Source organism: Pongo abelii, chromosome 6 (genome assembly GCF_028885655.2).
Source record: "Pongo abelii isolate AG06213 chromosome 6, NHGRI_mPonAbe1-v2.0_pri, whole genome shotgun sequence".
Lineage (NCBI taxonomy): Eukaryota > Metazoa > Chordata > Mammalia > Primates > Hominidae > Pongo > Pongo abelii.
Window position 1 is genome coordinate 57953867 of NC_071991.2, and position 26644 is coordinate 57980510.

The 26644-nt window shown below is 51.8% G+C and overlaps 3 protein-coding genes and 1 long non-coding RNA gene across 8 annotated transcripts; 2 read left to right on the top strand and 2 right to left on the bottom strand.

Annotated features, from left to right (window-relative positions):
• Window positions 1-567: 567 nt before the first annotated feature.
• LOC100935717 (uncharacterized) lies at window positions 568-7407 on the bottom strand. The gene is made up of 3 exons (XR_008526965.1): window positions 7307-7407; window positions 5190-7205; window positions 568-3117 (listed from the first exon to the last, which is right to left on the bottom strand). It is a non-coding gene; the product is annotated as an uncharacterized LOC100935717 (long non-coding RNA).
• Window positions 7408-7688: 281 nt separating this feature from the next.
• Window positions 7689-14979, top strand: HOXA13 (homeobox A13). 2 transcript variants are annotated; one of them, XR_010140857.1, is made up of 4 exons: window positions 7689-8679; window positions 9393-9943; window positions 12950-13054; window positions 14300-14979. XR_010140857.1 is itself a non-coding variant. In XM_024249904.3 (2 exons), the coding sequence occupies exons 1-2, from the start codon at window positions 7758-7760 to the stop codon at window positions 9635-9637; spliced, it is 1167 nt and encodes a 388-aa protein (XP_024105672.2). In that variant the 5' UTR covers window positions 7689-7757; the 3' UTR covers window positions 9638-13642. The 2 variants fall into 2 exon arrangements, 1 of the variants encoding a protein (XP_024105672.2); XM_024249904.3 differs by lacking the exon at window positions 14300-14979 and having other exon boundaries at window positions 9393-13642.
• A 3563-nt stretch (window positions 14980-18542) lies between these two features.
• Window positions 18543-23367, bottom strand: LOC103891146 (uncharacterized). 4 transcript variants are annotated; one of them, XR_010140859.1, is made up of 4 exons: window positions 21551-23367; window positions 19373-20646; window positions 19125-19235; window positions 18543-18999 (listed from the first exon to the last, which is right to left on the bottom strand). XR_010140859.1 is itself a non-coding variant. In XM_063726038.1 (3 exons), the coding sequence occupies exons 1-3, from the start codon at window positions 21611-21613 to the stop codon at window positions 18559-18561; spliced, it is 615 nt and encodes a 204-aa protein (XP_063582108.1). In that variant the 5' UTR covers window positions 21614-22553; the 3' UTR covers window positions 18543-18558. The 4 variants fall into 4 exon arrangements, 1 of the variants encoding a protein (XP_063582108.1); XM_063726038.1 differs by lacking the exon at window positions 19373-20646 and having other exon boundaries at window positions 21551-22553; XR_010140858.1 differs by having other exon boundaries at window positions 18543-20646.
• Window positions 22560-26305, top strand: HOXA11 (homeobox A11). Its single transcript, XM_002818099.6, has 2 exons — window positions 22560-23389; window positions 24791-26305. The coding sequence occupies exons 1-2, from the start codon at window positions 22672-22674 to the stop codon at window positions 25021-25023; spliced, it is 951 nt and encodes a 316-aa protein (XP_002818145.1). The 5' UTR covers window positions 22560-22671; the 3' UTR covers window positions 25024-26305.
• The last annotated feature ends 339 nt before the right edge of the window (window positions 26306-26644 follow it).

Here is a 26644-nt window from a genome sequence, read left to right on the forward strand (position 1 = left end):
ACCCTGACCCAAGCCCTCACCCCTGCGGTGAACTCCATCTTAGGATCTGGAGACATGGGACCCTTAAACCCACCACTGTGCCCAAGGCTTGGTAGGAGTCGATCTTGCTGATACCCCACAGACAGTGGGCAGAGAGCTCATGGCTTCTGCAACATACAGTTGGAGTCGTTCAAGATTATTGTAAAATATATACACACATTTTCTTCTCTTTTTTAATTTACATACCCCTTATGAGTTTCATCAAATAGCTCTTTTCTAATACCATGAGAATTTATATGCTTAGTGTAAAAGCATTCCAGATATTTAATTACTACTCAAAAAAATTAATTAAGAAACCACAAACAACCCAAATACAAAATACTGCCATAGAAAAGATGATCAGTATCCACTCAGACAACTGGGGTTAGAATTTATTAAGCAGCTGGGTAGTGTAAAAGTTGTCAAATTCAACAGTGTGCTATTTTCTGTTTTTACCTTTTTGCTTTCTGAAGTTGCCAAGGCTTTCAGTTAAGTCACTTTCAGAGTTTGACAGGGAGAATCATGCTTATCGTAAATTAGACTACCAGATTAAAACAAAAGAAACCATAACACCTTTACTCATTCTTTAAAAAAAAAAAAAACCCTTATTGCTAGGGGGATATTTTCAATGCATGGCATTGAATTTCTTCCTGAAAACAGCAGTTGCTCTGATGAGCCATCAATTCAGTGCAAACTTTCCTAGTTTAATCATTAGAAATTTCTTTTGAGTTTCTACCAGGGGAGGAGTGGTGCTGAAATGGAATATAGTCACTTACCCACTAATAAGTGAATATATGTTTATTTAGGACACACTAAGGACAGAGGTATGTTTTTTGTGTTCCCCCATAATTCTGACGCAGCAACAGAAATTTTCTATTAAAGGACGATTCTCTCACATAAAAAGGTAACATAAATCTTCCTCTTTCATATGTAATTTTTAGAAAGATGAGACAAGATTTTTAGGCAAGATGGGTCCACCCCTCAAACCCCTTTTTTGTCCAGCTTACTCCTGGGTGAACCCTCAAGTTTTTTCTAGAGTTTCATTGCAATAACTCAATTTCAAGCCCTTTTACTCAATCTTGAAATATAACAGATCTTTGAAATCCTATGGTGGGGGTGAAATGATGTGATGCTATCTGGGATTTACTTTAAAATACTAAAGATAGAGAGAGAGGAAGTGGATAATAAAACATTGAAGATGAAATTATAATAGGGGTCAAAACTAGGAGCTGGATACATAGGGGTTTGTTATGCTTGTGTGTGTGTTTGACAAATTCCATAACAAAAGGATTTTTTTTAAAAAATTGTATCGGGCAAAGGTGGAAAAACTATCCCTGCCAAAGGGCTACCAAAAAACAAAAAAGTGGTCTGTTGGTTAGCACCTGTATTTGCCCATTCCTAATTCTTGATTTCCAGAAACAGAAAACGACCTTGCTCCCTTTTCATTTCTCTGGAGTCAGCGGCCAACCTTGATGCTTTCTTTCCGGCAAACTCCCTCTCCCCACCCATAAACTGAATATCTAAACCCGAGGTTGGGGTATGATTAATGGAGCTTCCGTACTCAGCTCCCCTCACCAGAGTGTAAATACCCATACAAACTAATATCAAAAGTTCTTACTGAGCGCTTCGTTTCCCTGAGAGCTGGGCCGAACGGGGCTGGACCTGCGGGACAAAGGAACCGCGGCTGCTCCTTGAACAGTGCTGGGTGCTCTAGACCCGCTCAGTGAGGGTCCCTGGGGCCAGACGGAGGTTCTGGGGAGGACATGCGAACCGGGCAACGCCAGTCCAGGACTCACCTTCCACGGAGGACAGGTGTATTTACCAAGCCACAGGAGAGGGAATGGTGAGGGGTCGGAAAAGTAAGAGTGAGTAAGGAGATGCACCAGCGAAGTATGTCACCAGGCTGGTCCGACAGGGCGAATTTTTTTTCGTAGGGCTGGGTATGATACCTGTATTTCACCCACATGACATTGGATGCACACATTCACTCTGTGTGTGTATGCACGTTTGATGCGTGAATATGCGTGCATATCAAGGCACACACATCGTTATGATTACAGCATATAACGTGCCCATAAAACTCTGATCACACCTCAGTGTGTACTTGAAGGGGTCCTGAGTTCACCTTCCTCCTCGCTGCGCTGGTGAATTTCCTTCCCTCCGTCGCTTTGTGCAGTAAGAATTCGCAACTGGGAACAGGGCCGTGGGAGTTCTTAGGAGTCTAGGGCGAGATGGACCCCCGCGGGCCCAGGCCGCCTGGCTGCCTGCGCCGCTTTCTCAGCGAGAAAGCCGAGCCCAGCGGGGCCAGGCTTACGTGCAAACCCCCTACTTCCTTCACACGCTCGAAGTCTTCAGTGTATTTGTTGACTTAAAGAATGCACTGCCCGGTCCTGGTTTCCTGTTTTGTTGCGGGCGTAAGCATCAAGCTAGGGTGGGGGTGGGCGCTCGCGGGTAAAATTCCTTTGGGCCAGTGGCAGCGTCGGGTACAGAGATCCCACGTCCTTTTCCCGTCGCAGCCGCACGGAATTCTCCGGGCCGTCCCGCGCTCGCCCAGCGCCCCGGCTGAGTGACCCGCAGGTCACTCCCTGGGTGGCACAGGCCCCCGCAGTCCAGCAAGCCGGTGTCCCCCGCGGGCTGGCCGCGCACTGCGAGAAGGCGTTTCCTCCTTCCAGCTGAACCCTTCTCCAAGCTCCCTCTGCTTCTAACGCATGCTCCGGTCCTTTCCGCGAAGGCTGTTTCCAGTGCCAGTGAAGAGCGATCAGTGGCACTGTCGGGGAAAAGAGCTCTTCCACCACCACGGCCGCTGCCACGGCCGCCGCCGGCTTCGGAGTCATTTAGGCCTCCCAGAGCCGAGTTTTGGAGGCCGGAGTTTGCGCCAGCTCTGAGGAGTCCGGGCGCGGCTGGCCAAGGCTGTGGAGTGGGAGATGCTCCTCATGGGAGTCTGGAACCTGATTGTTCTGAAATGGTGTGTGTGGGGTGGAGGTCTCCTTGCTCAGGGACTCTCTGGGGAAAACAGGGCAGGGCTGTACTCAAATTGGAGTTTTCCTTGGGCTCCTGCCGTCTTTTCTGAATCCCTGTGCGCTAGTGGCTTTGTGGTACCTGAAAAAACAAAACAAAACAAAACAAAAAACTCTACAGGCAGCAGGAGAGCTGCTCCTCCAAAAACCTGCTGTCCTTGAGATCCACCCCATGAAGGGATCTTAAAGGCAAAGTGGGGGTCCCTGTAGATCTTCCTGGACCTTGTACTTCCACTTTCACCATGTTAACATTTGGTCACGGCAGTGACCATAACCCAAAACTATCCCACAGCCTCAAGCCTTTTACTGCCTTATTATTGTTTCAAATGCACAAAAATCTAGAACAAAAGGTTGAGTGAGTGACTCGATGCACCATTTCCCGGTCCACTGGCCAACTTCAGCCCAGATCTCAGGACCTACCAACCCTTTCCCCTTAAGAAAGAGGGTACAGCTTCCACCTGGTGGGGACACTCAAAATTCCCTCCGTAAGCAGAGCCGTCGCCCACTTGCTCCTTTCCCAAATGATCTGCTCAAGTTTGGCTTCAGAGATGCTACACTGTTTGACGATTTCGTCTTTTCTCTTTCTCTCTCCTCAGCCCCTCAACCAGTTTTTCCTCTGGATCTTTCTTCCTTTGCCGTTATCTCTGTGCCCCAGCCCACCTAGGGTGGGAGAGAGAGGGTTAAGATTTTCTGCAAAAGTGTCTTTTAAAGCTGCTTGGATACATTAAAAGCACATGAATATCCTGAAATACAAAGCGTCTTTAGAACCAACCAAGGAGTGTTTATCCTAACGCTGGATGGATGCAAAGAAATAGTGCCAGGGAGCAGTGCTGACAGCCTCCTCGGAGTTAAAGTGAGAGCAGGTAAATTTCATTTGCTAATGAAAATCAAGCTCGATTAAAACCTGGTTTCCCTTTTTCCTTTTCTCCTCCAATGCTGGGAGCCCAGAGCCCCGTGGACCAGGCTGGCATCCAGTCCCCCACCCAGAAAAACCTAGCCGCGGTCTTTTTCTTCAGTGAGAGGTTTTTGGGCAATCAATCCCGGCAGGGCACCATGGCCTACCCCAGGAAGTAAGAAGCCTTGTCAGCCAAGGCATTTTGGAACACTGAGAAAGGCTCTGGTGATTCCTGAAATAAAGGCCATGCTGCAGAAACTACCCTCCGGTCCTGCCTGCACTGCCCTCTCAGGGCTCCACCGGGGAAATCAGTGCACCAGACAGTACCTGGGAAGTGAATGCAGCCTCTCCCACCTCTCCCACCTCTACTCATGCAGCCCTCTGCTTGGCTGTCATGCCTAAGGTGCCACCGCTGCCGGCCGATCCTAGTGGGTGCCCTGGCTTCCCCAGTCTAACACACGAGGAGCCTGAGAATATAAAATTGTCAGGTTGAAGGTGCCTCTGCAATCCTATAGGAATTCCTGAGCCTGGAGAACAAAAAATCAGAGGGACAGACAGCTCAGAAGATCAGGACCCACTACCTTGGCAGGCAAGCACATCTTGACCTTGCCGTTGGGAAAAGAGGAAGAATGCTAGGAGGGTCTGTGCTTGCTTCCCAGAGCACACTCATCTTAATTGTCCTCCAAACTTTCTTCAGCCACAGCAAGTCAGTTTGTTGGCTGCCTGGCAGGGAAAGAAATCATATTGGGAACCATTAATAAATATCTTATCTCCCTCAGCAGAAGACAGGAAGGAAGATTATTCTTGCTTAAAAGTGAGTAGAAATTCTGAAACTCAGACCCAAAATTATTCAGAGCTCATTCTCCTTCTATAAACCACCTCCACTGATTGGTGGCTACAACTCAATGCTGACAGGACATGCAGACATTTGAAAACAGTGGGGCATGCCATGACGCCATGGACATGTCTGGTAGAAAAATAAGATATATATTGAGATCCAAGACAAGAAAGGAACAAGCAGGGTGCCTTCCTCTAAATAAGCATGTCTTGAGAGGGTTTTGTTTTTTTTTTTTAAATGATAGGGACACATCGGGGAACTAAAAAAAGTCCAGATAAATTTGATCACTAAAGGTGCACCATAAATCTCAAGAATTCAGGCCCCAAGCTTTTTCTTGGCAAGAGCGCCACATTTAAGGAGCAAAGCTTAATTTGAGATGCAATCCAAAGCCTTCCCCCAGCACCATCCCTCTCAGACAAACCTGCTTGTGGCTCCTCGGCCGACAGATGAAATCTTGTCTCACCATTTTTGGTGAGGAGGGACCCAGTCGTCTGTGGAGCTGAGACCCTTTCTCTGCGCGCAGGGTTCGGGGCTCCGGTGAAGTGGGAGGGGAGGGAAGAATGTGGAGCTGGCCTTGGCCGCCGTGTGCACCGGCAGCTGCGCCATGGCCAGAGGTGAGCTGGCACAGGCGCCGGCTAGTGGGGGCTCCCCAAGCTGTGTTTTCGTTTTTCCGGGTCTGGCTGGAAAACCTAAGAGGCTCAAAGCCGTGGCTAAGCAGGGCGGAGGCAGAGAAGAAGAGTCGGTGAACACCGCCCCAAAAACCCCACGAAGGCACCAAAAAATTCTGGGCAGCCGAACAGAGTCAGAGCCGAGAATTTTAAAAAGAGAGAGAAAATTAAGAGTGAGGGGATGTGGGCAATGGGCCTTTTGCTGCTGCCTGTGTCTCTACGCTTGCATGGCAATTCTCATGCTGGCTGGACTGCAACTTTCAACTTGACCTTGGCCTCCAGCCGTGTCTGACCCGTATGTAAAACCGCCTTCAAGTCCCCAGGAACAGGGTCCTCGAACCCTACTCTGTCTCTTTGTCACTGTGAGTTTTACAATGCCACTTGGAGGGAGGAAGGGGGGTGGTGAAACGGCCAGAAAGTAACAGAAAAATCAAGTCCCTACAGAGGCTAGTTCCTGAGTCTGCAAATGGCCAGTCAGGGAGAAGGTAAACTGGGGGCAAATCAATATTTACCCAGAACTGCTAAAAAGTCAAGAAGGAAAGGGCACACTTGGTGGGGGGGTGGCTGGTGTGGGGGTCATAGAAGGTTTTATTGGGCGACACTTACATTGGTCAGGACAAACCCAGGATCAGGACAGATAAAAGCCCAAGCCCAGCCACATTGGTCTGGATCCTGCAGGAAGCCCAGGGGCCTTAGAGAGCAGATGGTGGGGTGTGTGTGGGGGGTGGTATGCATGCTGCTCTGAGTTTAGGGCTGACTGTGCAAGCTAGGAACAGAGGACAGGTCCAAGCCTGGCTTCTCACCAGTGCGCCTGGGGTGGAAAAGAATCCAGCACTCTCCCCAGCACTATTCCGGTAATGTGCCCACTTTCACTTTGAACGCTTGTTCCTCTTCTAGGCATCTGACCAGCTCACAGTAGTGAATCAGGAAGTGGAAGTATGTGGCCCTAAAGCAGCAGGACCCCCAGAACCCCTCGACAAAACATGGCAGCTGCAAGAAGGGTCGCTGCTTGGTTCTTCAGCACCAACACCTTACCATGCTCCCAAGAAAAAGTTGCATTTCCCAGGCACAGAGGAAAGGCTTCTTGGGCTGGTTCTTGGGCAAAGAAGGACTAGGCACCCTCTGCAGGCTGGAGATCCTACTTGAGGGGAAGGCAGGAAGTGGCCCCAAAGATACCCTTTTTCCTGTCCCAAAGTAGAGTGAAATAGCGGGTTCCCAGGTTCCTGGAGAGTCAGGTCCGGTCCACAAAGAAGCGTGGCGTTAGGGCCCAGAAGGGGGGCTTAAGTCCCAGCCAGAAGCACAGCTGGGGCTTGTTCCTCTTAAGCCCCTTCCAGAACAAGCCAGCCATACTGGCGAGGTGGGAGCATGGATGAATGGTGCACACGGATCGCTCGCTCTATCTCAAAGTCTCTGGAGGAGGAAGCGTTGTTACCGGGTCAGAGCAAGGATCAGGCTGTATACCTAAGTGTGCGAATGTGAGTGTACACTGTGTGTGTTTGTGATGAGTCGTTCTGAGTCTATGGGTCTAAATGCAAACATATGAAATTGCTCAATAACAGTGTGGACAGGGAAGGGATAGGGGCTCCTAAATGCAGTCCAAGCCTCCAGTGGAATGTCCTGGGACCCATGAGCCAGGCATATCCGCAGGAACCGACAAGCAGCAAACACCCTGCCACTGTTTCCCTGGAAAGAGCAAAATCGCAACTCCATCGAAGCCGAAGGCGCCGATGTCCGTCCTAGGGTCTCACTGCAGAAATACGCCCCGGTTCCTGGAAAGAAAACAGTCCCAGAGGCTCCAAGAAACACCCATTCTGAGCTAGGCTGGTCCCGTCCTCCCCACTCTCCCATCCCTGACCGCCGGCAGAATTACCTGACCTGTCCCCACCGCTCCAGATCGCAACCCAATCGCGCGCCCACCTCCCCTCCCCGCCTGGTTGCGCGGGTCTGGGCCCTACTGGGATAAAGGAAGGGAAGGGGGGCGGAGATGCGGCCGCCCTTCCTTCCCTGCCCCACCCGCACGTTCTCCCGCCTCTCCCCCGGGTGAATGGTGCGCGGCCGCGCGGCTGGCGCTGGCGCTGGGGACGGCGCGGGCCGCGGCGGGGACGGCGGGTGCACCGTGCAGAGCTGGAGTCGGAGCCGCCCGCTTTGCATACGCCGTGGGCGGAGCGGGGGGGCCGGGCCAATGGGCGGCCGCCTGGCGCGACCCCGCGGGGCGCGATCCGCCCCCCTCGCTCGGGCCCCGGCCCCGCGCCGCGCGCTCTTCACTTCTTGGGGGCTTTTTAAAACAGCGCCACTGGGGTCTTCTCCATGCGGCTCGGGCTATGACAGCCTCCGTGCTCCTCCACCCCCGCTGGATCGAGCCCACAGTCATGTTTCTCTACGACAACGGCGGCGGCCTGGTGGCCGACGAGCTCAACAAGAACATGGAAGGGGCGGCGGCGGCTGCAGCAGCGGCGGCAGCGGCGGCGGCGGCCGGGGCCGGGGGCGGGGGCTTCCCCCACCCGGCGGCCGCGGCGGCAGGGGGCAACTTCTCGGTGGCGGCGGCGGCCGCGGCCGCGGCGGCGGCCGCGGCCAACCAGTGCCGCAACCTGATGGCGCACCCGGCGCCCTTGGCGCCAGGAGCCGCGTCCGCCTACAGCAGCGCCCCCGGGGAGGCGCCCCCGTCGGCTGCCGCCGCTGCTGCCGCCGCTGCCGCTGCAGCCGCCGCCGCCGCCGCCGCGTCGTCCTCTGGAGGGCCCGGCCCGGCGGGCCCGGCGGGCGCAGAGGCCGCCAAGCAATGCAGCCCCTGCTCGGCAGCGGCGCAGAGCTCGTCGGGGCCTGCGGCGCTGCCCTATGGCTACTTCGGCAGCGGCTACTACCCGTGCGCTCGCATGGGCCCGCACCCCAACGCCATCAAGTCGTGCGCGCAGCCCGCCTCGGCCGCCGCCGCTGCCGCCTTCGCGGACAAGTACATGGATACCGCCGGCCCAGCTGCCGAGGAGTTCAGCTCCCGCGCTAAGGAGTTCGCCTTCTACCACCAGGGCTACGCAGCCGGGCCTTACCACCACCATCAGCCCATGCCTGGCTACCTGGATATGCCAGTGGTGCCGGGCCTCGGGGGCCCCGGCGAGTCGCGCCACGAGCCCTTGGGTCTTCCCATGGAAAGCTACCAGCCCTGGGCGCTGCCCAACGGCTGGAACGGCCAAATGTACTGCCCCAAAGAGCAGGCGCAGCCTCCCCACCTCTGGAAGTCCACTCTGCCCGGTAAATGACGATCTATTCCCAGCCCTGGTCTTCCGGCTCTGCTCCAGCTTCTTCTCCGCTCGCACCCGGGCGATCCCGGGTGCCTTTCTGTTCTCTTCCTGGTCTGCCCTAGCGACTCTGCACCCCTGGGAGCCCGAGCATGGCTGGCTGGGGCTGCCTGCACTGCCTCGAGTTGAGCTGGTCCCTGGCCCTCCCTGGGTGAGGGGTGGCTTGTGGAGACCTCGGCTAGCTTCCCTCTCCCTCTGCGCCCCGCCCTGCCCAGCCCCTGACACCAATTTAAGGATGAGAAATTGACCAGAAAACAGCTCCCCCAATTGCCCCTCCCTATTCATTCTCTCAAAAATGGTTTCAGTGTAGAAGCTTCGAGTATTGGGACAGGCACCCAGAATGGAGGCAGGCACAGAAGTGTTGTACCTTGAGCCTGGCGCTAAGGTGTGGGCCGCTGGACCAGGCTATCTCTCGAAGCTGCCTACGCGCTGCTCCTGCAGGATGGCCGGGTTGGGGAAGTCACTGGAGCCCTGGGCGATTTCATTTCAGTTCAGAACTAACTACCTTCCTCACTGACTCTCTAGGCTTTGGCAGAAGGCCGGATTGTACAGCGGGTGGCAAAGAGCAGCCGGGCGCTGCAAGGCGGGTGGCTCAGATCGAGCTGTCGCCTACGCCCTGGCTGGGGTCCGATCCCTGTGTAACTTGCCTTCTCCCTTGTCTTCTAGACGTGGTCTCCCATCCCTCGGATGCCAGCTCCTATAGGAGGGGGAGAAAGAAGCGCGTGCCTTATACCAAGGTGCAATTGAAAGAACTTGAACGGGAATACGCCACGAATAAATTCATTACTAAAGACAAACGGAGGCGGATATCAGCCACGACGAATCTCTCTGAGCGGCAGGTCACAATCTGGTTCCAGAACAGGAGGGTTAAAGAGAAAAAAGTCATCAACAAACTGAAAACCACTAGTTAATGGATTAAAAATGGAGCAAGAAGGCAACTTGAAGAAACGCTTCAGAACTCGTTGCTTTACCCAGATAATGATAATAATGCTTAATAATAATTGAAGAATGGGAAAGAGAAAGAGACAGACACTGGCATTTTGCTCTCCTGAAGGAGATCTCTTTCTCTTTAATGGAATCTACAACTGTTTTAAAACTTTAAGAAAGGTAAAGACTGCCGGTTCTTCCGCCAACCCCACCAGCCCAGCCCGTTAAATGTCAAACGTCAACCCCCAAAATACGCAATTTCAGATAAGTTACACAGTTACTGAAATCTTGTAAGTATTTATGTGATCGTTATATTTTAGGACACTGCGTTAGATGGTAATAATCTGGAAGTTGGTTACAAACTCAAGAGGCCATTGTAAACATCTGCTTGTCCTTCTTAGGTCGCCATTCCCTTTGCATGTTAAGCGTTTGCTCAGGTAAATCTTAGTGAAATTCCTACCGTTGTTGTATATTCTGCAAAACATTTTGTGTATAGATTTAGAGGGGAAACGAGAAGGTACTGAAATAATGATCTTGGAATATTTGCTGTGAAGGGAGAAAGGGAGAGAAAACTCTTCTGAGGATCATTTGTCTTGGAAGTATAGTAAAACCAACCAGCTGAACCTTTCAGGTTACAAGAGAACCCGGGTCGGTAATGTCCTTTTAAGAATAATTTTAAATTGCTTATAACAAGCATATTTTGTGGCATTTGGACTATATTTACTGCCCCAATATCCATTATTTTCCAAAGGATTTGGTATCTTTTTGAAAATGTTTAAATCATCAGATGATTCGCAGAATTCACTTTATGTGAGATCTCCTGAGAGTTTCCATCCCAGCATGATGGACTTTGGTTTGAACACAATTCGTTTTTTCATTTGAATTGGCATTTCCCAATATTTGCTAAACATTTGCTGGAGAAATCATTTTTCTTTTTTCTTTTTTAGAAAACTCAGAATGAAAATTCATTCCCCTGAAATATTTAGGTGTCTACATTCTATATTTTGATCTATTAAGAGATTAGTATTTTTCCATGTTTATTGTGTTATCAGAGTGCATTAGAAAGATTAGTGATTCGTCTTCACAGCACATTTTTAATCAAGCAGTTATTTCAACCAGCACATTCGTTTTGTTCATATTCACTATAGAATGATATCTTGTAAATAAAGACATTCAGCACACTGTGAAAATGTATTTGTGCACCTGCTTTTTAAATATTTCTACTAAAAATGAAAAAAAACCTTAGACCTGTAGATAGTGATATCATGATATTAATTCTGTTAATAAAATAGTCACTGCCATTAAAATCTTCAGAAAATACTCTTTACTTTCCTATGCTAAATGTGCGCTGCACAGAAAGAAAAGGAGCAGGTTTGTCTTATATAAATCAAGGACCATTCTTTATTATTATTCAGTACTTTTTTTGCTACCAAATTTTTAAGAAAAGGGAGAAATCCCTCATAACTAAAATCCTAAAAAATGATAAGTGCTTCAAGGAGATTAAAGTGTCAGGTATTCCAAAAGGGAGAGAAAAGAAAGGAGGAAGAGATAGTATGAATTCCCAGGCTCCCTGTGGAAAATGAAAACCAGTTGTTTTGTATCAGCAATGCCTAGGCTGTCATATTTTAAAATCTGCTGTTGGGTCTGTGTGTGTCTGAGAGGGCAGGTTTTGATATTTGTTGAAATGACAGGAATACGAAAGGCCTTAAACCTTGACCTTGACGAAAAAAGACAATTTGTGACCTTGACTTTTGACAACTCATGAATTGGCCTTAGCTGAATTAGTAGACCAAGGGCGCCACCTCGCGTTGACAAGCCTCCTTGTAATTCTTCAACCAAGGGAATCAAGAGCTCTTACCTCCTTGACTTTAGAGATTCAGTACTCAATTATTTGGCTCCAGCTGGAGCAAATTTGAATATATGTAAATTATACATGTCCCTGTATATATGTAAATATATATAATATGTGTACACATATATACATTTGCATATTAGTGCTTGTGTGTGCTTGTATATATATTTGTAGAATCTGTACAGATATCATATCATTAATTGCTAATGACCCAAGATATTGTAATTTAAGGTGATTTCTAGAATTGAGGTACAAAATGTACTTTACAAGATGAAGCCTTTTTCCTCTTCTCTAATGGCCAAATTTGATTTGTCTTCACAGTGGCTTGCTCTGCATCAGATTTCTGCACATCTGCTTTAAAGCTGTACATTTTTGTTACAGTCTAAGATGTGTTATTAAATCATCATTCTTTTCTGGTCGTCACCCTCCAGGGTGGTCTCACACTGTAATTAGAGCTATTGAGGAGTCTTTACAGCAAATTAAGATTCAGATGCCTTGCTAACTCTAGAGTTCTACAGTTATGTTTCAGAAATTCCAAGAAACCCACTTCTTGAGAGGTCAGTAAAGAGGACTTAATATTTCATATCTACAAAATGACCACAGGATTGGATACAGAACGAGAGTTATCCTGGATAACTCAGAGCTGAGTACTGCTCCAGGGTGGTGTGCAATCTTATACTGGTGCTTGTGAATCTGCCATTTGATTTGTAAGATAAATAAATATGTTTAATATTAACAACTTCCATCAAAACTATAATAACAATAATAATAATAATATCTACTGTTGACCTCTAACAACAATCAGGTGCTGTATTCAGAGTCATAAAGACTACATATGTATGTTTGTATATTTAATATACACATAGGATAATGTGTTTTTGTCAAATCTATGCTGTGCACATTATGTATTAAAATGTTGGTGGAATCAGTAGCCGTGGGATGCAGAACTGTGAGATGCAGGCTAATTTTATCTTTACGTTAGAGGAAAGTAATAGTGAATGGAAGAACCAGATTCATCATTTTATGGAAAATAATATTGATTGGTTACAAAAGTGGCTGCCGGAAACCTCTCCAACCTCTCCTGAGGACTCACAGCTTCTTTATAGATGAGAATTATGGAAAGAGTCTCTAAAGCTGTCTCAAAAACAGGCTGGTGTTGAAACATACATACCGAAAGGTCTTGAGAAATTCAATTATATTTTGCTGCCCTGAGGATTTTCACTCCACTTGTGGAAACAAATGATAATGTTGCTTCAGACCCACCTCTCCACCTCTTGTTCCAAACCGTACTCCATTTCCAAATGAGCTGCCATCAAGTCAAAGTAACAACTTTCTCCCAAAATGTTTAAAGTGGTGGAAAATCCCCTCAAAGCTGGATCAAACTGTGTGTTTAAGAACAGCTCCAAAAGGGACTCTTCTGTTGATGGGGGATATTTTTCTTTAGATGTAAGAAATATTCTGAGCCTCGAGCCTACGAAGGAGGCCAACAGCAGCTCTCCAGCCCGGATCCCGCCCCTTTCGAAAGCCATCACCACTACTGGAACCCTGGGTAAAGTAGTACCCTTCTTTTTTTCTCTCTCTAGTTTTTGAAACTGTAATGACAGAAGACATTTCAGGGTTGTTGTGGGTTTTTCCCCCCAGTTCTAAAATGGTCATTGATAGTGTCGATCTTACCTAACGCTCCTCCTATTTAAAATTTCTGTGGATCTACCAGATAACCTGAAGTGGGCATGGATTATTTATTATGGCTCCTTTAATGCCCAAATAGCAATCAGTCTAAAACCTTAAAAAAACAAAAATAAAAACAACCAAAAAAAAAAAAAAAAAAAAAAAACAAGGAGAGACCAGCCACCTCCTGAAAAATAGGAATAATAGTATCAGCCACTGATCCATGGATAACGTTGTTGAAAGCCTGATTAAAGTATTTTTTTCTAAAAAGAAAACTCTTCCTGAATAAAAAATAATAAAAATGGGACTTTAAAAAAAGACCCTAGTTTTTCTATCTGCTCTCAGTACTATCATATTTATTTAGTTATTTTAAGTGGATGATTGTTAAATGTCGCTGTGCATTTCACTCCTATTTGTGACTGATGCAGAGCTGAAGCCACCCATTCAAGTTATTCAAGTTGTGGGTTTAAAAAAAAAATTAACAGAAAAGGAAACAAAAAAATTAAAACAACCTAGTTGAAATCTTTTCTTAAAAATTCACCACTAGGCAGCAAAATTCAGCTGCAGATGCAATATTTGTGTGCAGAGGGTTGACACAGATTTCACTTTGTAATAGATGTAAGTGCAGATTGCACTCTGCTGCATGTGTTTGGAGGGCTTGGTGAAGATACAATGTCTTGCTTCCTCTGCGAATTCCCGAGTTCAGGAACAGAGACGGAGGTTGCCCTGGACTGCTAATCCCCAGACCCGGTGGGTTCAGAGGCGCCCTCCTGGATTTGCGGACCTCTCCCAAGGAGACGCTAGGGGCTTGCTGATTTATGCGCATTCCTTTAAACTTGATCGAATGCATGTCAGCCGACCAAGACCTGGAGAATCAGAGAAATGTGCAGCGAGTTGCTCACATCCCATTTCTCATAAGCAAAGATGTAGCGTTATCCAAAAGGCAGAGGGAGATTTATGCCTAGATTTTAGGACAGGCACGCTAATTAAGTTTTCATCTGCTAGGCCGCCGGGTCCATAACAGCCGGCCTCATTCTTTATGAAAATGCCCACTCAATCCTCGTGCATCTACCTATCTCTGATGAATGCCTGAGAAGTGCTTGCTATTTTTAATTTTATTTTAAAGGGAAGAAAAAAGACACTGGCGCAGAAAAATTCCTCCGTGAAAGCAGCCAAGGCCTTGCCACAGTTGATTTCATTTCTGCCCGGCTCTCGTGACGCTGAAGAGCCGGATCCACCGGGCAGAAATAATTACAACGGGTCTCAGAGATTTCCAAACCTCTGCCGGCGGTTGTGCGGCGACATAGGGCCTCCCCCAGGTACTGGGGTGTGAACTCGGAGAGCTACCTGATGTCGCGCCCCTCGGGGACAGAGGCGCGGCCCCAAACCCTCCACGCTTCTACAAGAACCCCCTACTCAAAATGGAGGCTCAGGCCGGTGTAAAGCCGGCCTCCCTCTGACGGCACGCGGGCCGGTCGGGGCTGCGGCAGGACGGCGGGCGGAGGTCCCGGCGCGGAACCGCGAAGGCCGTGTCTGTGCGGGTGAGTGGTCCCGCAACTGCAGGCTGACGTCACCGCAGGCCACGCGGGCCTTCGTGGGGCTCCCCGGGCGCGGCTGGATCAGGACAAGCCGACTTAAAGGAATGTTTGGTGTGGGTGCCCACTTCCCCGCCCCGCCCCGCCCTCCCCAGGAGAATAATCGGGTATTTAATCTCTCCCGGTCTTAATTCTTGGCAGCGTGGAAGGTGGCTTGCAATGGGAAATAAAACTTGACAGGAGCATTTTCTCTAAAAGGGATTTTGAGACGAGCTGAAAAGAAACCGTGTTTTTCTCTACCAAATACTTCCGCTTTCTGAGCCCGGAGCCGAGGGGTGGGAGCTATCCGAGGGAGCGGAGAGCGAGCCTGGCACGCGGGGCTACGCTGTGCACCCCAGCGGCCGCGCCGTCCGCCCGGGAGGGAGGCAGCCTCGGGCTGCGCTGCGCCCCGCGCCTCTGCCACGCTCCGCGCAGCTGGGCTGTAGGCCCCGGAGCCGCCTGCAGCCCGAGGCCGGGACCCCGCGCACGGGACCGTGGCACCGGCAGGTCCCGGCTGGCACCCAGAGTGGTACCCAGGAGCTGGCTGAGGGCGGCTGGGGTCAGGCGAGAGAAGAGGGCCCTGGAGAGGGCCTTAAGGAGCTTAGCGTTAGCTCTGAGCCTCTGGCCTGGGGGGTTGGCGACAGCAGCTTGCAAGAAGGGTGGTGAGAGCAGGGCTGGGGGCTTTGTTTCCGGCCGCGGGTCTGCGGACACTGCACAAAATGGAGGGGGAAAGGGGGTGAGCGCGCAGCAGGCGTGGGTCGAGCGGACTGCTATTGGGTGGAGGAGGCTGGAGAGAGCAGCGTCCCCCTCCCAGCGGCTCAGCCAGCGCCCTCCTCTCGCGCCGTAAAGGTCAAGTCCTCCGCGCCACGGCCGCCTCCATGGTCAGGGCCGATCGCTGCCGCCGCCTCAAGAAGGCACAGGACACACAGTTAGCTTGCTGCAAGCGGGTTCTGGTAGCCTGGGCTCTGGGCTCGTGCACTGGAGGCAGAGGTTCTTTCTTGATTTCCAACTCTCCCATCCCCAGACCTGTTGGAAAGGAGTCCCGGCAGCCACGGGTGGCCCAGGCCGTGTCCCCGTCCCAGAAGAGCGGGGTTTGCCCCAGTCCAGCAGACTTCGGAGCCCGCTGAGGCCTAGCGGGGGCGAGAGGGAGCACCTGCAAGCTCAGGGGAAAGGAAGTGGCTGGATCGGAGTTCTGGGTCCTGGTAGGAACATAGGGCCGACTTGGCGGGGAAGAGGATAGGGGAGCCAAGACCCTGCTGGAGAGCCTCTCCTGGGGTCCCTGAGTCCAGGCCCCTCCCTCAGTGCGTGGCAAGCCTTTGGTGAGACCCTTGATGCTCTTTTCCTGCCTAAAATCCACACTGAGATGTGAGGCGCACTCTTCCAAGGTAAAAACTCCTGACTCCCAGCCCCCAAGAATCCTTCACTGCACTCTGCGAGGAAGACAGCCGCTTACCCCCTGCCCATAGCCTGCCTCCAGCAGATCAGAGCATCAGGTCCTGCGGTAAACAGTTAGCTTAAGCCTGGTCTGCCGCTGAGCCTATCTCTCCAGGTGAACCAAAGAGGACATGCAAAGGATTTCTTTTCGCGGAAGCCAAAAATCTGGATTGTACCCCTAGGGCTGTGTGGATGGGCTGCGCTGTGGGGGCATATATAGCAGAAACAATTGTCTGTGAATGGGTCCCATCGCAGAACTGCCTGGAAGGGTGTGTAGGGAAGGAGGGCTGGATGGGGTGATGGCTCTTCTCAAGCCTGGAATGTGAGACACCACGAGCACTGAGTGGAAATGGAGCTGCCCTAGGAAGCATTGGAGCTTTGTGGCGTGGGGGCTTCCTGTGAGCTACAGCTGTGGGGACCGAGACCCAAGGACCAGAGCCAACCTTCGGGTTGGGCCACCCCCTTTTGTCTTCTTTATCTCAGACAAACTCTGCTGGGATTCCCGTTTGGGCCAAAGCTGCATGGGGAATGAAAGGCAGACACTGAGAACTAGGGCTTCGCCCTTCGAAGTCTCCCCACCCCGTTAGTTCCCATGCTATAGGAAAAAGAAGTCTAATAATTGGCAACAATAAAAATAAAAATAGTTATTAAAGGAAGTAATCTTCTCTTCTCCCTTCAGTTTGGGATCCACTAAAGTAAATGATAACCAGATTGCTTAGGTACTTGAGACCCTCAGCTGAGCCCTGTGCCCCACTCTGCAGTGGCCAGGGGAAGGGTATGGGCCTTTTCAGATATTTAGGGGCTTTGAAGGATGACTGAAACTGCCAGTCAGACCAAGCAGAATTATGAAGTCCACTTCAGAGCATTACCTGTTTCTGAGATTTTAGGAAGTGTTGGGGACCTTGGGGGAGGGTGGGGTGTCTCAACAAAGGGACAAATTAACCCCTGCCTCCACCTGCTAGTGATGATAGAGTTGATCTCTTGATTTTTTTATTGAAGCTTCGGTACTGCCTCTGGGCAGCGCCTGGAAAATGTGATGGATCGTCAATGATCTGGCAATAAGCCATGCCCTGAGAACAAATACTAGGAGATCTCCTGGGCCTTCCCAGACAACCCATCTCCTCAGCTCACCACGGAAGACAGACGTGCCCACAGGAACCCTTCGATTTGGAAGGAGATATTCCTGAAATGGAGAAGAGCTCTGTTGCCATTTCTACCCAGGACCTCCGGGCCAGTTCTTGCACCTGTGTGCAATATGGTCACCAGGGTTGAAATACTCTTCTGTGTAGCTTTCTAGAAACAGTGTGACATTTGTGGACAGAGGAAAGTAAGGGATTAGGCAAGCAGGAGGAGGCAAAATATTGATGGTGCCCTAAGCAATTCACCAAGAGAGAAACTTAACTGCAGCCATCTGGGAGTGAGATTCAGTCTGTCAAGTGGGTCCTGACCCCTCCCAGGCCTAGCCCATCTGGGTTGCTCAGCCTAGAAAAGCAGCAGCTGGGTCCACAGAAGAGAAGGAGGAAGTGTTGGGGAAGAAAGGAGGGTAGAGAAGGGAGGGGAGAGGAAGGGAGATAAGCCGGACTTGGTGGGGCCTTGGGGTGGAGTATTCCTAAGAAGGAGGTGGGAGACTCAGTTCAGGCTCTGGTGGAAGCCCGAAGTTGGGCGAGAGTCAGGGACCTAACAGCCCGTCTTCTCTGCGGCTGAGTATTGGATGCCCTCCAGTGGCACCTCAGCCGTTGCTCAGTCTAGCAGAGGCATCAAAAGAGGTAGGGAAGAGATAGGAGGTCCCAGCAGGTGAGAATGGCTGGAAGGAGGCAGGGCAGGAGACAGGAACTATAGGGGGGACAGGAGCAGGATCAGGAACTGTAGGGGGACAGGACTCCCTTGAGAAGGACAGTGGTGACTGGGGCAGCTTGGCATTGACATTGAGACGGTGGACAAATGCTGGGCATTCAAAGGGCTGCATGTGCAAGTACTGGGGACTTCGAATTCTCAGATTTCTGGGACAAGGAGCAGCTGCTGCCTCCCAAGCCAGCCCCAAGGAGAGAAGAGGGTGGCCCAGCAGCTTTGCCAGCTGGAGCTGGGAAGCCTGGAGTGTGGAGGTGCTCCCGGCCACCCAGCTGTATCCTCCCTTGGAGTGAGAGGGTGTTAAGCCGCCTGTCAAGTGACGATCCTTGCAGCTCACGTCCCTTGAATGACTGTGCTGGAAACGCCCCCAGCACAACAACCTCGGTAACAAGGCCTCGCATTGCCCGGTGCGCACTGACGGCCTCGAGGCGACCCCGCCTGGGCACTGCCCGCCGGCGCCCTCCCGCTGCCTTCCGGACCCCTCAGGCTGCAAGAAGAAGCGGAGGCGGCAGAGGCGCCTGGACCCACTTTATTCCGATATTCCGCCTGCAAAGGCGGTGGAACGAAGCGTAAGGCTCAGGGATGGTAGTCCCCAGAGAGGAGGGTCCCTGAGGCGCTGCGCAAGCCCCCCCTCCCCAACCTTTCGGGCCAAGTCAGACGAAGCCTCGGAAAGGCTCGGTCTGTTTTGCTGACCAAATCTCCTTGTTAGCCGTTTCCGCCTGACAAGCCTGGCGCGGGCGTTGGCCTTCTCCTCTCCGGGTGGCCACCTCCAAGGCTGCGCGGGGAGCGATGGGGCCCGGCCCTGCAGAGGGCTGCCTGGACCTTGAAGTTTGGAAAAACAAGAAGAGACTGAACCGGCTCCCTCCCTTCTCCGCAGACACACACGCACCGTCAGGCCGCCGCCACTTCCTGCCTTTGTTTTTCTTCCTCCAAACATTTTTTGGCCTCTTGCATTAGCCGCGGTGGGGCTCTGGGTTGACGATAAAAGGAAATACACTCTGAAGACAGTTTTCTGGAGATGGACCGCGCTGTGGAGCTCCTGAGAAAGAACAGCTCCTGGGAAGCCAGTCGCCAGGGCCAATGTCACAGCCTTACCCGCTCCGGCCTCTTCAAGAAATGGAACTCGGACTTGGCCTTCCGGGGCGGCTTTGGCTTCAGTCGGGTCTTTCCCAGAGCCCGGTGGGCTAAGCTCGGCTGTTGGACCTCCTGCAAAGCGGAAGAGTCAATCATAGGCTCCAGAGCAAAGTCAAAACCAAGGACCCGAAGGTCTGCCTCCCCTTTTTCCCCTAGATTTGGTCAGATCCTCAGAGCTGCGCCCACCCCTCACCCCAGCCCCCTGAAACCTTCACATTCACACCGCCAGCATATTCCGCACACGAGGGCAGGAGCGGGCAAAGCTGGGACATTGCGCAGCCTTGGGGAGCTGAGTACCCGTCTCCTATTCCTGCTGGGCAACTAAAAGTGCTCGACCACTCCAGGCTTTTTCCCTTCTGCTGATATCAAAAGCCTTTTTCCTCATCCATCTTCACGGCAGCGCCCCCACACACCCCCTTCCGGGAGGCAAGTCCCTCCGGGCACCCGGCTTCGGTGCAGCCTGCCGAATTGCCCTGTCAGCCGCTCCCGGAGCGCCTTTCTCAGTCCCAGCCTTTTCTCCGGAATTCGCCTTTGTCTCCTGCGGACACCCGTGGGATCCAGCCCTGCCAGCACCCTCTCGGTTTGGCCCTCGAGGAGGACATGGGAGGCAGTGGTTATGCGGAACAGCGCACACCCCCATACCGACCTTTCTGCCGGGACCGCTCTCCCTGACACCAGGGGAAAACCGATCTAATTAAGAGAGGGGCTGCGTGCCGCTGGGGGAGGTGGCTTGGCATCCCCCGCTGGCGGGCCACCACAGCCCCGTCTGCTCAGGCACAAGCTGAAGTTGACTGCCAAAACTGCTATAAAACCGCAGGTCTGTCTAGAACTGTTTTCGGTTTTCCTAGACGCCCCCGGGTTCAATTATGGTCTTAAAAGCCCTAATACAAGTGCAAGAATTTGTTTGCCTTCACCCAGGGGCGGGGCGAGCCCCGCAATGGTGGCGCCTTTGTTATGGCAAAGTCACTGAAACCCTTCATGCATTCCTTTTGTTCGAAGGTAGGGGTGGCGTGGACTGGGTGGGCTGCAGAGAGAGAGAGCTTGGGATAGCCAAAATCAAGCCAGGGAACAGCTCGAATACCGCTGTTTGAAACCTCTCCTTCTGTCTTCTATATTCTGTCTCTAAAAAAGAGATGCTGTGGAGAAACAAACATTTTGCCTTGTTGGTCACTGCTGGAAATAGAAGTTTTTTTCGCTGCAGGGCAATTCTGTAAATGTGCTTCCCAGCTTTAGGAGGTCTGAAGCTGCTCTTCTCCAATAACCTTACTTCCCACTGGACCTTCTCACTCACAGCACTGCTGCCCTCTGGACAAGCCACAGTGGACAAATATGTCAAGCTGAAGATGCACGAATAATTTCAAGTTCAGTTCTCAGGGATTCAAGGGACATGAAAGTTCTTGTAGCAAATCTTGAATAAAGAGTTTATTAAACCAATGTGTCCAAGTAGCTTGATTTGTGATAAGCAATCCTTGTAAAGGTGGTGCTGGGGGGAGGTGGAGAGCCACATAAACATTAATGCTAATAAATTAGTTTACTCGACTACGGAGTAATTACTCCATATTATTGATATTTACAGCAGGTATTCAAACGCAATGGTAGGCCATTTTTTGGAGAAAATACATAATGAGAATATTTCTTTTCCAGTGCAATACATGATTAGATTTGTTATTGAGTCAGTTACAGTCAGCTCAGCAATAAATAGATCGATGTTGACACTTAAATACCAAAGATCTTAGAGTTTATACTCTAAATCTCCCCAAGATATGTACATAACTTTGGCTATTTCCTGGAGAGGGAAAAGCAAAAGGTTATCTTTTTACATATTTTTTATTTTCCTTCAGCAACACCCCAGATCCTTCCAAGAAGAGAGTTGTTGGGAGGCCTCAGGTCTGGGCGCCTCTCAGCTCCTGGCCCTGCCTGGCTGCTCTGTGTCCTCTCCCTTCTTTCACTTCCTCCAAACATTGCTCCTTCAATCCTGCAGGATGGGGAGCATATTTTGCCTTCTTAATTTGTTTTTTTTCCCTCTTCTCAAGAAAGCTAGACTCAGAGTATTGCTATGACCTCTCTCTATCCTTAGCACAAATCTAGCTTTTTAAAGGCATCCCTGTTTCCCCAGGTGCAGGGAGTTTGGGAAGCACCTCTCCTTTCTCTGATATTGTATTCCTTCTGTGGAATAAGCAGTAGGAAAGGCACAGAGCTCTCTGAGTTTTTGCCCTGCACATCCCTTGCTTTCACTCTCACACATTGCAAGGAAGGAGAGCAGGCGGGTTACCCCTTTCTCAGCCACCTCTCCTCGGCCCTCAGCCCGTCCTTTCCACCCCCATTCTCCCCACACCCCTGGAGCTCTGTAAGCAGCCTGATGGGCCCCCCACGAAGATGCAGCATACCCAGGAGAAGGCTCCTCGGATGTCAGCGCCTCTAAAGCAGCCCAAGGCTTGCCTCAATTGCATGGTTTCCCGAGTCCTCAGCTCCAGAAGACCAGGCAGATGGGTGGACCGGTGAGCAGCAGGGCAGCCCCTGTGCCTCTGTCTCTGCCGAGTCACTCCGAAGCCCGGCAGGCAGCGAGGAGGAGGGGGTTTCTCCAAGGACAGAAGGTGGGATGAGGAGGCAGGCAGGGAAGATGAGGGGAGAGGTGGATCCCGGGTAAGACGAAGGCCCTTCCGGGCCCTGCGGCTCAGTGACAAACCGCGGGGAGAAGCCGTTCTGGCTGTTGGCGGTTTAGGGACGGAAAGCACTAAAGCGCTTCGGAAGTAACCATGAATGAGAAAGTGTAATCAAGTCACCGTGCAAATCGGACAAGCCACGAGGCAGGCACATCCACGGCTTCAAACTCTGGCCCCGAAGGGGTTCCGGCTAGGGTCGGAGGCAGAAGCGCTTCCCAGAGCAAGTCTATGGGAGGGGGACTGCGAAGAAGGGGGTGCAAATGCGAGCCTCCAGGAGAACCGACTCCGAGACCACAGGCCACACAGCGACGGACTCCCACCTGGCTATCCCCAGTCCAGGGCATTCCTCACCCACCGGGTGAGGAGCTGCGGGTGGGAGGTGGGGACGAGAGTTGAGCTCTCACCGCCCTCTGCACACTCGAGAACGAGGACCCTGCAATTGAGCACAAGCATGCTGCATGGGGGCGCACCCCAGCCTCTCCGCGCGCCGGGAGGCCCCCCCAGCCAACATGAGTTACACCGGCGATTACGTGCTTTCGGTGAGAACACCGAGTGACGATCTGTTGCTTCCCCTGAGGTGGCTACAAAGAAAGGAAGCCGGGAGGGAGGGGAGGGGAGGAAAAAAAAAAAAGGAAAGAGGGGGGGAAAAAAGGCCCGGACTAGCTCGCAGCTTGTCAATTTCAACATCGGGTCACATGACCAGCACCTCCCTGCTAAGGATGGGGATAGATTTCCACGTCAGCTTTACGTCTCCAAATTTCTACTTCACGGATCCGCTTCAAAGAGGCAGCTGCAGTGGAGAATCATGTTAAGCTCGGCTACTGCGGAGAGCCCAAGGTAGCCCAATGATGGATTTTGATGAGCGTGGTCCCTGCTCCTCTAACATGTATTTGCCAAGTTGTACTTACTACGTCTCGGGTCCAGATTTCTCCAGCCTCCCTTCTTTTCTGCCCCAGACCCCGTCTTCGCGCCCAATGACATACTCCTACTCCTCCAACCTGCCCCAGGTCCAACCCGTGCGCGAAGTGACCTTCAGAGAGTACGCCATTGAGCCCGCCACTAAATGGCACCCCCGCGGCAATCTGGCCCACTGCTACTCCGCGGAGGAGCTCGTGCACAGAGACTGCCTGCAGGCGCCCAGCGCGGCCGGCGTGCCTGGCGACGTGCTGGCCAAGAGCTCGGCCAACGTCTACCACCACCCCACCCCCGCCGTCTCGTCCAATTTCTATAGCACCGTGGGCAGGAACGGCGTCCTGCCACAGGCTTTCGACCAGTTTTTCGAGACAGCCTACGGCACCCCGGAAAACCTCGCCTCCTCCGACTACCCTGGGGACAAGAGCGCCGAGAAGGGGCCCCCGGCGGCCACGGCGACCTCCGCGGCGGCGGCGGCGGCGGCGGCTGCCACGGGCGCGCCGACAACTTCAAGTTCGGACAGCGGCGGCGGCGGCGGCTGCCGGGAGACGGCGGCGGCGGCAGAGGAGAAAGAGCGGCGGCGGCGCCCCGAGAGCAGCAGCAGTCCCGAGTCGTCTTCCGGCCACACTGAGGACAAGGCCGGCGGCTCCAGTACGTATAAAGGCAGCGCCCTGCGCTTTATGAAAGGGGAGTTGGAAATCTAGCGCAGCACCGCTGTTAAATTTTTATATGCTGTTTTATAAGCATATAAGGTTTATGAAGGGCCTTTAGGTTTCCCCCAACAAAACTTTGTTATAAAAGGCGGGATCACGTGGCGAGTGCTGAAATTGGCCGTGAAATACCCACCGGCCAAGGCATGCCTGCAAAAAAAAAAAAAAAACAACTCCCCTTTTCCCTTTTTTCCCTTCTCAGCTCCCAAGCCCGGCAGCTCGACCCCGCTCGGGGCCAGCTCCAGGCTGGGGAGCCGGAGGTGGGCGCCTGTAAATTCCCCCTGCAACGGCTTCGGGAGCCTTTGATAGCGAGGTAATCCGGAGATTTTTATAAAAGCCATGTGTTGCGCCGGGACTCCAGTCCCGGCCGGGATTCAAAGGCGTCGCTGTTTAACGACGGCGCTAGGAGCGCGTTTAACAGATAAAGTAGCCCGCTTAGCTCTAGCAATATATTAAAAGAACAAATTCACCCAAAGTTGGCCCTTTTGTCCAAAGGAAGCCATTTTCCTCTGGCGTGGTGGCAATTACGTGCCTCCTTCTGCCCAACTGCATGTTATTCACAATTGCTATTCAATGTGTCAAAAGCGATTTTTTTTTGGTCTTGTGGGTCTTTTTTTTTTTTTTTAACGGGGAGCAAGTAGAGCCTGCCCGCAGCTTCGGGAAGCCCCCTTTCCCTTCACCCTACCTAAGATAGCGCCGCTGCTCTGCCATGTGCAGGATGGCCGTGTGGCCGTGGTGCTCAGCGAAGGCCTAGGGTAGGGGGCTTCCGCCGCCACCTCCCCACCTCGGGGGAGCCGGAAGGCTAGCCGGGGAGGCAGAAGCTGGTGGCCAGGACTCAGGCTGACAAAGACCCGGCAGCCGCCCCAGATGTTAACGACTGCCCAGTCTTGGCCGCAGCCGGGAAAGACTGGGACTGGAGCCGCCTTTACTGCCTTGGGAAGGGGCAGCCCAGGTGCTGGAAGGTGAAATGTCCGCAGGCGGCTGTTTGTTTAGTCTGCCGGCGAGAGGCAGCCGGCAACCCCCACTCGGCTGCTTTCAAAGAGGCTTAGGCAGTGCAAACTCGCCTGTTGCTGTGCGAAGCTCTCCTTTCTGTTCTGGGGGCAGCGGGAGCAGCTTCCCCGGGGGCCTATTTAGGGAGCTGGCTTTTATCTGTTGCTGAGCCTCCAGCTGCGGCCGTTCCAAGCATGCAGTCGGAGCGTTAAAGGCAGGGGCCTGGGCAGACTTTGACGAGGCTTGGGCTGGACCACCAGTCCCCGTGGCAGCCCTTCTTCTCATCTATGGGCTCTGGGGTGGATTGCAGCCCCCACACCTGGCTCATCCCCTGCCTTTTCTACCTCCACAGGTGGCCAACGCACCCGCAAAAAGCGCTGCCCCTATACCAAGTACCAGATCCGAGAGCTGGAACGGGAGTTTTTCTTCAGCGTCTACATTAACAAAGAGAAGCGCCTGCAACTGTCCCGCATGCTCAACCTCACTGATCGTCAAGTCAAAATCTGGTTTCAGAACAGGAGAATGAAGGAAAAAAAAATTAACAGAGACCGTTTACAGTACTACTCAGCAAATCCACTCCTCTAAGACTACAGCGGCTGGAATTGGGTGGGGGGCTTCATACACATGAGATAATATGCAGATTTTGCCCTTGACAAGGTCAAGCCACATGGTGACTTTTGAAAAGAGGTGTGCAAGAGAGGGATGCATGGAGATAGCCCCACAGGAGGTGGCCTGGGACTCTCTTGATTAAGATCTCAGTGGTTAAGATTCCTGATAATCATTGGATTCTGAGAGCTGTGCATCAGCTAGAATGACAGGTTTGGGACCCCTGGTGGTTCACTCTTGGAGCCTGCAGAGCTGCGGGCTGGGTGTGGTCTCCACTGGGGATTAGGCCCCCTGCCAGACCCCCTGGAGGCTAACCCCTCCACACCCTCCCTCTACTGGGAGCCTACCCACCCCCAGGACCCCTGAGTAAAAAAGCTGTGTGCTCTCCAAGCCCAGTTCAGCTTGGGGACAGGGGCAGGAGGAAGGGGTAGGATTACTAGCTGCCCAGAATGAAGCTGCTTTCCAAAGCCCATGTGAACAGCGGCTGGACTTGGAGGTGGCTGTGAGGTGGAAGAGGGCTGCAAATCCTTGTGGGAAAAGAAATCTATGATTCCAGGTGGCATCAGTGTCTTTCCACTCCTCCTAGCCACCCACCACACTGATCCAGCCCTGAGTTCCTAGCCACCGCCTCCTACAGCCCACCGGGCTTTTCTTTCTACCAAATGAGGGTCTTGGTTCCAGCCTGCCACTCAGGCCCAAAGCCTCGACGCAGAGTGGACTGTTCCCTGAGGTGGGAGACGTGGAAAAGCCAAGAGGCTGCGGCCAGGCCACTGGCCCCTGAGATCTCTGCAGGAAATGGCCGTGGAGTGCGGCAGTTTGGCAAACTCTCCACCACACGTAATGAAACTTGGATTTGCTCAGTGTCTGGCTGCGGAGCAGCGGGCCTGGCCAGCAGGTCCCCAGCTTTGGCTATGAGGGCCTTGAGTCCCCCAAAACACCGGGTTCCAGCCCCACACTCAGCCCTCATTGGCTCTTGAACTGAGCTTGGCAGCTTCTGGTGACCTTCCAAGAGCCTGAGAGTGAGGTGGAATTATTTTAAAAGATAAATATTATATTATATATATATATTTCCCTGAAGGAACCAAAGCGAATTTTAAAGGATGCAATGTAGAGGGGAAAAGAGATGATGAAAATATTTAAAGGCTCTATCTGTTTACAGTGTTCCATGGTTAAACTCGCTCACTGCTAAGAATATTTGAATGTATGCTTCATACAGGGATGGTGTTCAAAAAACTTGTAAATAAAGAAACCATAACCAATTTTCTTTTCTTTTTTTTTCTTTTTTTCTTTTTTTTTTTTTTTTGCCATTAGTTGATTTCCTTTGGGGTGTTGGAGGGGGTGGAAAAGGTATTGAGAATGGTCTTTTTAATCTCTTGCAACATTTGGAAAGAGTTAGGGAAATGCTCAGAGGCAGTCGGCCTGGACGGCCTGGGGATCTCATCTGGGAAAGTCAGGCACCCTCCCGTTGAATCTCCTTTGCCTCCCTGTAATAAGAAATGTCTGTTGGCTCCATTTGTACCGGGAGTGTTGGCCTGTCCTCAATTCTGGTTCTTACCCACAGTGTGTGTGGCAGCATGTATACAGGCAACTGGGCACAAGG